This window comes from Diceros bicornis, chromosome 32 (genome assembly GCF_020826845.1).
Source record: "Diceros bicornis minor isolate mBicDic1 chromosome 32, mDicBic1.mat.cur, whole genome shotgun sequence".
NCBI classification, from domain to species: Eukaryota; Metazoa; Chordata; class Mammalia; order Perissodactyla; family Rhinocerotidae; genus Diceros; species Diceros bicornis.
In genome coordinates this window covers 19,419,441-19,431,644 of record NC_080771.1, presented here as the reverse complement: position 1 = coordinate 19,431,644, position 12,204 = coordinate 19,419,441, and the positions used below count along the sequence as shown (strand labels likewise).

At 40.5% G+C, this 12,204-nt stretch overlaps 1 protein-coding gene across 5 annotated transcripts in view; it reads right to left on the bottom strand.

Moving 5' to 3' along the window:
* The window catches only part of CTCF (CCCTC-binding factor), a 46,881-nt gene that overhangs the window by 7,814 nt on the left and 26,863 nt on the right, over positions 1-12,204 (bottom strand). For all 5 annotated transcript variants that reach the window (XM_058528045.1, XM_058528044.1, XM_058528043.1 and 2 more), the window contains 5 exons: positions 11,953-12,123; positions 7,859-7,992; positions 5,245-5,365; positions 4,507-4,656; positions 206-366 (listed from right to left, as the gene is read on the bottom strand). In XM_058528045.1, the coding sequence (XP_058384028.1) occupies positions 206-366; positions 4,507-4,656; positions 5,245-5,365; positions 7,859-7,992; positions 11,953-12,123 (737 nt within the window). The remainder of the gene's footprint in view (positions 1-205; positions 367-4,506; positions 4,657-5,244; positions 5,366-7,858; positions 7,993-11,952; positions 12,124-12,204) is intronic.

Sequence of the window (12,204 nt, the reverse complement as noted above, 5' to 3'; positions counted from 1 at the left end):
CTGCCTGAGGTGGAGGGTAAGCTGTGACTGAATAAAAACATCAGCTGCAGACTGAGATGACACAATCAAGGAGCAGGACCTTTCATGACATTCCTCATAAATCAGTTTGAAAATTCTATCCTTAAAAATAGCCACCGTACAAGGTATATAAAAACCCTCTGATAAAATCTGACATCAACTGCTTTCTAACTATGAAGGTCTCTACCTGTCTGCAAGCGTAATCACACTGGTCACACTTAAAGCGTTTCTCGTTCTTGTGTGACTTCTGATGCTGGATGAGTGCATAGCGCTCATGAAACACAGCATCGCAGTATCGGCATTTCTTGCCTTGCTCAATATAGGAATGCTGCTTTCGCAAGTGGACACCTGAAAGCAAAATACAAAGCCCAGTCTAAGTTGTGAAAATACAAACAAGCATTTCAACAAGTTAATAATACATTTCTTTCTGCTGCTTAAAATAATCACTCTGGCTTCTATAAGGAAAATGAACTAAAAAAGAGGAATAACAAATGTGTGGGGAGACCAGTTAGGATTCTGAAACAGGACAGAAGAGAGAAGATGGTGGCTGGACAAGGGTGATGGCAATGGATATGGAAGGAAGGGGGAAAACTGATGAGAGATCTAGGAAGTTGAATTACCAGAATTTAATGACTGAATATAGAGTAAGGAGGAGGAAGGCGGGTGTCAGGGATGACCTCCAGGTTTCTGGCTGAGGAAAACTGAGTAGACAGTGGATCCATTTACTGAGACAAGGAACAGTGGAAGAGGCTGAAGCCCACGCTGTGTGTGTTTGTTTTTGGGGAGGGGAGCAAGGAGGTTTCAGACTTTCAGTTTTGGACATGTTGAATTTGAAATGCCAATGATAGCAAAGTAGGGAGACGGACGGCAAGGGGCAGTTATATGAGCCTAACTCAAAAGAAAGATCTGGATAGGAATATAAATTTAGGAGTTGTTAGGATTTGACTGAGACTATGGGAGCTGATGAAATCACTAAGGCAAAAAGCAAAGGACAAAAAAGAAGAGTATGGGTCATGCTTTAAGGAATCTATGGGCCGGCCCCATGGCCTAGTGTTTGAGTTCAGTGCACTCTGCTTTGGCACCCCAGGTTCGTGGGTTCAGATCCCGGGCATGGACCTACACTACTTGTCAGCCATGCTGTGGTGGTGATCCATATACAAAATAGAGGAAGACTGGCACAGATGTTAGCTCAGGGCTAATTTTCTTCAGCAAAAAAAGAAGAAATCGTAACAGTTAAGACCAGTGAAAGGAAGGAACAGACAGGGAAATAAGAAAGCCAACAGGATGTAGTACCACGGAGGCCAAGGAAAGAAAGTGTTTCAAGGAGGGCACGGTCCACTAGAAAGAATGCTGCTAAGAGATTAAGGGAGACAGGAAGTGGACTGTTCCCTACATTCAGCAACGTGGGGTCATTAGTGATCTTCGTAAGAGTCACTTTACAGAATGATGGATGGGGTATAAGCTAGATGGGAGGGAATTAGGAGCTGAGGAAAGGAGGCCTGTGAGGGATATAATTCTTCATGAGGGTTGGCTGGGAAGAAGACAAGAGTTAAACCTAGAGCAGAAGAGTTTTTTTTTTTTTTTGTGAGGGAGATTAGCCCTGAGCTAACATCTGTCACCAATCCTACTCTTTTTGCTGAGGAAAACTGGCCCTGGGCTAACATCTGTGGCCATCGTCCTCTACTTTATATGGGACGCCACCATAGCACGGCTTGACAAGCGGTGAGTTGGTGCATGCCCAGGATCCAAACCCCAGGCCGTTGCAGCAGAGCGCGTGCACTTAACTGCTACACCACTGGGCCGGCCCCAGGAAGAGTTATTTTTAAAGACAAGAAAGAAGTAAGCATGTTTAGAGTTGAGGGGAAAGATCAAGGAGTGAGAAGGTGAAGATGAAGGTAAAGAGGCAATACTTGAGACAAGAGAGTGGGATCAAGGGAAAGGCAAAGGGACAGGCCATGGACAAAACGAGTGATGCCAACTCTCTAGTAGCAGATGGGGAAAGAGGATGAATGCAGTTGTAGGTTTGGTAACAGGAAATTTGGAGTTTCAATCTGTTGCCTTTATTTTTTTCGAAAGTAGGAAAAGAAGTCACTTACTGAGACCAGGGAGGCAGAGAGAAAAGGGGAGGAAGAGTAGAGGTTTAAAGAAAGTTAAGAGTGATTTACCCAACTCTGTCACGGCACCTCTCACATAGCAGGCACCCAAACATTTGTAGAATAAATGAACGAACAAACTCACTGAGGAAAATGGGAGCACACCTGACAAGGACACAAATAGCTGAACTGTCCAGGAGCAATGAGAGCCCAGCTACATTTGGGATCATGAATTTATGGTGCTGCCAATCACCCTTCAGTGAAGGTACTATCACACCAAACTTAAAGAGGCCAATTCTGGGGAATGGAAATGAGGAAAGGGAAAGGGATGGCTCTCACTTTTTACTCTCTACACATGTTCATTATATGAAGGCCTTTTATACATACATATATTATTTCAACTAACTTTTAAACCTCAACTTTTCTGTTCTGGTCCTCTGATAGAGACCTAACAGTAACATAAAAGACTTTTTCTTTCATATGTTCTTCTTAAATACTTATAACAACAGTCCTGTAAGGTACGTATCATTCCGATACATCAGCTGAGGGAAAAAAAAAAAAAGGCAGCTTAGAGCAGTAAGTATTCCGAGGTGAATCTTGACTCTAGTAGGTCTGTCTCCAAAGCCCATGCTTTCCCGTGTCACCAAGTGATAATTTTTTTTTAACTGAAGTATAACAAAGCGATGAATTTTTACTACTGCATATCAGAGTGAAATCAGGCCTGCTTTCAAGAGGGAACACAAACTTCTTGAGATTGCTTTTGGGAGATAACTATTATTTGACAGCTCCTAGGCAATTATGTGTCTCAGAAAGAGCTCATTAGGTAAGGTCTAAGAGGTACCACGCAAGTATAAAACACCCAGGGTGTTTGTTTATATCATAAAAGTGAATAATTTTTAAAAAATTGAATAACTCAGACAGTGTCCTAATAGCTCACACATATTTTCCTGAGATATTATTGGTTTAGATTTTAGTTTCTATACAAATAAGAAGAGTAAAACTCTTTCATTTGGGCCGGCCCCGTGGCTTAGCAGTTAAGTGTGCATGCTCCGCTGCTGGCGCCCCGGGTTTGGATCCCGGGCGCGCACCGACGCACCGCTTCTCCTGCCATGCTGAGGCTGCGTCAAACATACAGCAACTAGAAGGATGTGCAACTATGACATACAACTATCTACTGGGGCTTTGGGGGAAAAATAAATAAATAAAAATATATATTAAAAAAAAAAAAAAAAACAACTCTTTCATTTACCTGAGGACAGTGCCTCTTAAATCTAACAAAGTCCTCTTAACAGCAGAGTAGGACGAACACATGACCCATGGGTCTTATGTGGAGCCCAAAGTCCTCTGCTTTAAACTCACGGTTTGATCTTAAAAATGTATGTCAGTCTGCATTTTGCTCAATACAGTCTATACTATATTAATATAAAAATGTTTTAAGACACCAGTTAAATTGTATAACTTTACTCAAAACCTTTTGAGTAAAACCAATGCTGCAGAAAGACAGGCGATGTTTACGCTGTGGCTTGGAATGTTCCTTATATGACCTAAGCATTTATATATTCCCCAGTGTGAGGAATGGCTCTAGAGGACTCAAGCCCAGCCTTGCCACTCATAAACTGTGCTGTGTAGCTTTGGTCAAGACACATCTGAGCCTCAGGTTCATCACCTATAAAGCTAGAATACATATGCCTTGATGACTTCATATGGTGGTTGTGAAGATCAAATGAGTAAAAGAGTAAAACAAAAGTAAAAGACAATTTGTAAAGTACAACTATTAATCTAAATGTAAAATGTTCATAAAAATAATATTCAGGGAGCAATGTATTTTGGACAGAGAACAGACTGAGGCAATATTTTTATCTCTTTTAAATAAGAAAAACAAAGGGAGAAATTCAGGTGACCATATCTTTCAGTATGGGTCATACTAAAATTTCTACCACTAAGCTCTGCCTCTATATAAACTCTAACTGAATTATGCACAGAAATATAATTATCACCAAAGCAATAAAACAGTCCAATTACCTAGAGAAAGTACAAATGTTCTGAAAAAAACTGAAGTGGACTGACCTTAGTTTGAATCATACTATGTCACTTCCCTATTTGGGGACTTTAACATTACCAATGAAGGCTAATAATTAAAGGTATACTCTGTTTCCTCTCATTACAGCTCCCGTTAATTTACAGATGAGCTATATTCAGGAAAGAATCTTGTGGCCTGACTGTAGTAAGAGAAAAAAAGAGATAGAAAAAAATAGCAGCTAATCAATGGCTTTTATTAACTGGCAGGCCATTCACATACACAAAACTTACATGGGTCAAAAAAGGAAGTTATATCATCGTCATATTTTCACAAATCCTTCAAAATATTTTTTTCACTTGCCACTTATTTACTTACCCAAATCACTTTTTCTGGCTATGACAGTGTCACAGTGGGGACAGTGAAATTTGGCCACATTTTCTGTGTGCTTCTGTAAAATGTGCATCTTCATGGTACCACTTTGGGTAAACCGAGCATGACAAATATAACATTCATAAGGTTTTTCCCCTTAAAAGGAAATACAGAATGAACAAATTAGATGAAATGACTAAATAATATCATTTAATTGGAGAGTAACTCAAGTGGCAGATATGCTAAGCCGCAGAGAATCTACAGGTATTACTTAGGAAGGCTGAGGCTCAAGCCCACTGCCTGGCTCATGCCTATCTTCAGAGAAGGCAAACAAGTCCTAAACGGCTGCTGCCAACTCTGCTCTGCCCAGCTTTGCCGTGGAGTCCTTTCACATTAGACAGAGCAATTCCTACAGCAATGCTTACTTCTAGGGGAGAGTAGAGGGGATGACAGGAGGACCTACCAGTTTTTCTTTTTAGGAAAATATACTACTGAGGAAAACTGAACCAAGTTGGGTGAGGTAATTTACCCAGACTTCTTCTAAGAGTAAAAACTCTCTCCATTCTCCAATGTATATTCGGAACAATGAACTCAGAAGATAAGCCAGAGAAGCATTTGTCAAGTATATGCTACTTTCATTCCAGCTTCCATTCAGGTAACCACTAGGGCTTGTGGTGGTTCAGAGTCCCATGGGATCCACTGAAAAGCAGCTCATTAATACAACAAGGAGGGGAGAAGTCCTACCTGAATGGGTTCTCATGTGCCTTTTCAGCTTGTATGTGTCCCTGCTGGCATAACTGCACAAGCTGCACTGGAAGGGACGCTCTCCAGTATGAGAGCGAATGTGACGTTTTAATTTGCTGACCTGAAACACAAAAGCAACCAAACATCTTATACTTCCATTAACATAGAACTTAACGTCTGAGTGCTGTGGGTTAAGCACAAAAGCTTGCTTCTGGGCACTGAAGTTCAGAATACAGAAAAAATATAAAAGGTAGTATTTCTTCCTTTCCATTATTTGTAATCTTCATTTCTCAAATCCATAGCATAATCCAAAGGAAGAGGGTAAATGAACAGGAGCATAGATGAGTCAACATTGGTCATTATTCCTATTATTTTTTTTGCTGAGGAAGATTCACCTGAGCTAACATCTATTGCCAATTTTCCTCTTTTTTCGCTCGAGGAAGATTGGCCCTAAGCTAACATCTGTGCCAATCTTCCTCTATTTTGTATGTGGGTTGCCGCCACAGCATGGCTGCCAATGAGTGGTGAAGGTCCATGCCCGGGAACCAAACCCAGGCTGCCAAAGTGGAGCATGCCAAACTTAACCACTAGGCCACAGGGCTGGCTCCAAGATTGGTCGTTATTAATAACTGTTTAAGCTGGGTGATAATACTATTCTCTCTACTTCTATAAATGTTTAAAATTTTCTATAACAGTTTTTAAATAATCTATACTTATTTACAGATCAATTTTATTCCAAATTTGTTAATCAGCACCCGTTTTAATTCATCTTCCTATCATTAGCATTTCCCAGACAGGCCAGGCTTCAGGGGCCTCTCATTTACCTTCCTCACTAATGACTATGTTTTTCGTATCCTGCTGGGTACCTTCCCAACAAAACGGTGACTTCTAACTTGATGCTAAGAAATGCTTTGAACACTCACTAATGTTTGATTTGAAAATTTAAAAAGTATTCCAGTTTTAACAATAAAAACACCCCTGCACTTGTGAGTGCTACATAGCAAATTTTCATACACTGTAATGGTTAAACAATGGTTCCAGCAGCATTACTAATTCTCTTTCCAAGATTTGCCTACTTACCATATCTTAAATTCCTATATGCACAAGGATCTATTCTGTTCCAACAAGCTATTTATTCCTGCTCCAATATCACACTGTCTTCATTTACTATATAGCTTTACAACATAAACGGCACAAACCCCTCATTCTTTCAAATTTTTCTTAGTCACTCATATTTACTCTTCTTGTTGAACTTTACAATCAACTAGTAATGTCTCTTCTAGTTGAACTTTACAATCAACTTGTAATGTCTCTTCATTTATTCAACTCTTTTGGAAAAGTCTGTGATGCTTTCTTCAGAGTATCAGATGCTTTTTGTTGTTCAGCTTATCCCTAAGTTATTTTACTATTAGAATTTGAACTTGTTTCCTACTATTGATAGTATAAGGTAAGTTACTGATTTCTGTGTACTTACTTTATCTGGCCACCCAATTAAACACTTACTGCTCTAAGTTCTTTAGCTGATTCTCCTGGCTTTTCTCTGTAAGCAAATACATCTATAAGAAATGAATTTTGTTTTTCCAATTATAATTAATTTCTTATTGTATTCTATTAGCTAGGATCTCCAATACAATGTTGAAATAGTAAGAATGGATATCTTGTCTTATTCCAAATTTTATTTTTCTTATTTTTTTTTGGTGAGGAGATCAGCCCTGTGCTAACATCTGCCAATCCTCCTTTTTTTTGCTGAGGAAGACTGGCCCTGGGCTAACATCCATGCCCATCTTCCTCCACTTTACATGGGACGCCGCCACAGCATGGTTTGCCAAGCAGTGCATTGGTAGGTGCCCAGGATCCGAACTGGCGAACCCCGGGCCGCTGCGTGGCACGCACTTAACTGCTTGTGCCACCAGGCCGGCCCCTTGTTCCAAATTTTAATGGGAATACTTTCAACGTTTCAGAGTTAATTAGGATGGGTTTACTATAGATTTCTGGTATATATTCCTTATAGTAGCCATTTTCTTCTACTCGTAACTTGCTAGGACTTTAAACAGTAATGATACTAAATTTTATAGTTTTCCAGTAATCTAAGAATGATAATATGGTTTTTATTTAATCTCTCAATGTAGTACACACCAATAATTTCCTAATGTGGAAATATCCTTGCATTTTAGATACACTCTATTTAGTAATCACTTATCTTTTAAAATATTTTACTAAAATTGGTTTAATAATTTTATTTAGAATTTTTGCTTCTCTATGAGAATAAGATAGTTTTCTTTTTGGTAGTATCTTTATCTAGTTTTGGTAACAAGGTAGCCTCAAATAACAAAGGTGATAAACCTTCTATTTTACAAGGCTCTGGGTATAGTTATTTGTTTCTCTGAAGTTTGGTAGACCTTACCTATAATAACATGTTGAAATGGTGCTTTTTCTTAATGGGTAAATCTTTCACACTCATTACAATATTTTCTTGGTGGTGGGGAGGAGTGGGAGTGTTACTCTAGCAACATTTTCTATCTCATCTTAAGTCAGTCTGGGTAGTTTATACCCTCATACTGGAATCACAGTCTTCTTAAGAGAGGAACCAACAAGGAGCTGAATGAACACTTACTTCTACGCTGGCATAATCGCACATGGAACACTTAAATGGCTTCTCATGGGTGTGTTTGTAACGACGATGCCGCACCAATTCTCCACTAGTCACAAAGGCCATGTCACAGTCTGGGCACTTGTGAGGACGAGTACCTAGAGAAAGGAGGGTGTAACAGGAAGACAAGATCAAGGGCACAGTTAATGAGTTCAATGTGTGACACAGAACTGCTGCATAAGGCTGGACCCAAGTCATCTCATCAACCCTACACTAGCCTGAGTAGCTCCAAAAGCTATGAGAGGGCCCGGCTGATTTTACAACATTAACATCAGAATATTAGAAAAATGTGGTAAACATTTAGTTTCTTTCAATTACCCATTTGAATCAGCTGCCTTTGAATACAAAATTCTTTTTATCCCTATTTAGTGAATATTCTGGTCACTATGGATTAAAAGTTAGTAGAAATACCATTCTGTTTCAACCCTTGCTAAAAAACGAGGAACATCTTTTTTTTGTGTGTGAGGAAGATCAGCCCTGAGCTAACACCCATGCCAATCCTCCTTTTTTTTTGCTGAGGAAGACTGGCCTTGGGCTAACATCTGTGCCCATCTTCCTCCACTTTATATGGGATGCTGCCACAGCATGGCCTGACAAGCAGTGCATTGGTGTGTGCCTGGGATCTGAACCCAGGCCGCCAGCAGCAGAGCGCATGCACCTAACCACTAAGCCACGGGGCCGGCCCCAGGAACATCTTTTAAACCTTAATGTTTTATCAAGTACAGATCACAGAATTAATAGTTATTTGACTCGAGATCCTTCTGCACATCAAATCTTACTGTATTATGACTATACATATAGGGCCACTAGGCTATCCGTATTCTGACGCTTTTTCTTTTTTAAAAATACAAATACAATAGCTTGTTTTCTTTTTTCTTTTTTTTTTTTGTGAGGAAGATCAGCCCTGAGCTAACATCCGTGCTAATCCTCCTCTTTTTGCTGAGGAAGACCGGCTGTGAGCTAACATCTATTGCCAATCCTCCTCCTTTTATTCCCCAAAGCCCCAGTAGATGTTTGTATGTCATAGTTGCACATCCTTCTAGTTGCTGTATGTGGGACACGGCCTCAGCATGGCCGGAGAAGCGGTGTGTCGGTGTGTGCCTGGGATCCGAACCCGGGCCGCCAGTAGCGGAGCGCGTGCACTTAACCGCTAAGCCACGGGGCCGGCCCAATAGTTTGTTTTCTATAAACATTTTTTTGATGTGGAATTCCAGAGATTTATCAAATTTTATGCGATTTAAACAGATCACTTTCAAACATCCATGTCTACTATTCTGTGATCTGAATGTCAATTCATGGAATAAACATTTTTATAAACTAATAATATATTCTCCACATTTCTTGTTGTTTTTCTTTTCTTTTACTGAAAGAATCTTAGACTTCACACTAGACTTCACTGTTTTTAATATGTCTTCACATAGTAGCCCCATAACATACTGATTACCTTAGTGGAGCTTCTCAGTTGCTTTATATTCTGAATACTGCATTGAAAATATCATGCCCGGGTAATAATGACAATAAGGAGATAAAGCTGACAGCAGAACACGGTGCTGTTTTCATAGACTATTACTCAGAAACTAGGCACCATCTGTAATTGTGGGCTACAGGTAAGGGGTGACAGCAAGGCAATCCTAAACACCAAAACCAAAGGAAGGCTATCTCTGAGAATGGAATTAGGAAGAGTCACAATATAATGAATGGGACCAGCCATCTGCAGAGACGATGCCCCCAGAGACTGAGAGAACCTTGGAGAGGGAAATGTGATTGGAGTATGATAGTAACTAAGAAATTCCAAGGAGGGCCGGCCCTGTGGCTTAGCGGTTAAGTGCACGTGCTCCGCTGCTGGCGGCCCGGGTTCGGATCCCGGGCGCGCACCGACGCACCGCTTCTCCGGCCATGTTGAGGCCGCGTCCCACATACAGCAACTAGAAGGATGTGTAGCTATGACCTACAACTATCTGCTGGGGCTTTGGGGGAAAAAAATAAATAAATAAAATTATAAAAAAAAAAGAAAAGAAATTCCAAGGAATGTTCATTTGCTCAATTTGCTTTTTTAGTACCACTAAAATGTAGTGGTACTAAAGGATGTAGGAATGAAGGATAGAGTTCTTGTCTGTGAAAAATGCATAGTCTGGTACAGATAGGTAAGTAAAACAATAGGAGAAGGAAAGCAGCAACCATTTCTGTTAGGACAAGGTAAGATGAAAACCAAGAATTTCCAATGTTTACCTAGTACTACCTAGGGGAGAGAAAGAGGCCTACCTCTGGTAGACATACTCATGGCAATTAGGAAAGAAGGAGACACTGCTGTGGGAGAGGGACTTTCATCAGGTTGTACCACACGCCCACCTACGTCCCTCTACTCAAGGTTCATGCTCAACAAGTCACCTTTCAATTGCTACAGCATTATGACATAGGCAAGGGCGCCCCCTAGAATGCAATACAACTGCATCTAGAAAATAAAAAGGTGTATTCCTCCCCATAAACTGATTTTCTGCTATGCATCTGACCCTTGAGGTTTTGGTTAGCATGAATTAGTGCTGCCAAATCAGCTCTGAGTAATCGGAGAGACTGAACTTATTTTCAAAGCTGAGGACTAGACCATGACACGCAGTGCCCATATCAAGGCACTCCCATCTTGTGAAGTCCTATCATGGGGCCAGCTGCTTTTACCTAGTCATATGCCCCTTTCATGGTGTCTTCAAACTGCCAAATAAAATATGTTATATCAAGTGTCTGAGTAGAAACTAGGGAGATGGTGAAAAGCGACTAAGGCGCATTAGCGAGAATATACTAATGCACAGCACACTGCTTAAAGGTCAGCCCCCACTTGATCATGCTCATTGAACAACCAGCACATTAAATCAAAAACAAGAGTAGTCATATAAAATGAGTTGGAGAGGGCCAGCCCCGTGGCTTAGCAGTTAGGTGCGCGCGCTCCGCTGCTGGCAGCCTGGGTTCGGATCCTGGGTGTGCACCGATGCACCGCTTCTCTGGCCACGCTGGGGCCGCGTCCCACATAGAGCAACTAGAAGGATGTACAGCTATGACATACAACTATCTACTGGGGCTTTGGGAGAAAAAATAAATAAAAATTATTAAAAATAAAATAAAATAAAATGAGTTGGAGAACCTGGATAGAAGAAAGCTACTCTGCACGAAGACCTAGGTGAGAGAAGTTTCTATTAGCACTCGCAGCCAAGTACCAACACTAAAAGTGCAAAGAGCCTAAAGAAAGCTCCAGTGCACAGTCCCTCCACTTTAGTGACCCATGGGACCTGACCACAGCCAACATGAAGTTAATATTAGAATATTACAGTATGTATGGAGTGTGAATGAATAAATGTTTGAATTGCTAAAATGGTGCCTTAAACTTTCCACTCTGAGATTATGAATTACTTATTTTTCTTGAGGTGAAACAACCAGAAACCACGGTTTTTACAAAGGTAGGATTTCACTTCTATTTTTTTTTTTTAATAATTTTATTTATTTATTTTTTTCCCCCACAGCCCCAGTAGATAGTTGTATGTCATAGCTGTACATCCTTCTAGTTGCTGTATGTGGGACGCAGCCTCAGCATGGCCGGAGAAGCAGTGCGTCGGTGCACACCCGGGATCTGAACCCGGGCCGCCAGCAGCAGAGCGCACACACTTAACCACTAAGCCACGGGGCCGGCCCATTCGCTTCTATTTCTAATGTTCTTCCTCATAGTGCCTGGCAATTGTTGCCTGGGAATTTTGGGGGTCATTTTTTGTCACTATTGCCAAAATTTCAGCAACACAATGGTGATGTCTTCAGGAAATATTATAGATTAACTGCCATAGATAATCTTTTTCTGGATCATCCTTATATAATTATTTTCTATAAAATTTTCTTTACAATTGCCTATAATTAACTCCATCTGCTTACAATAAATCAAGATTACAAAAAAGGGCACCATAAAAAAAGGACAAAAATCTTCCTTCTTTAACTTCCCACTGGAACCAGCTTGGAGAGATACTTAAAACCCAAGTTTTAACCTTTGCTATGCTGTAGTCCCCAACATTCTTATCCAGCACCTGTGTGTGTGTTAAGGTGATTCCTCAGGAGGGTGACTGTTCTGAATGCCCTGCCACAAAGATGGCACTTGTGTGGTCTCTCATCAGTGTGACTTTTCATGTGACGATCCAAATTCGAACGCCGTGGACACGTGTAACTGCAAAGCTCACACTGGAATGTCTTCTTTACACCTATATGCAAAATAAAACACTTACTTGTTGCAGGGTTTCAAAGTGTTAAGATTAATTCTAATCTTAAGTCTATATAAATAT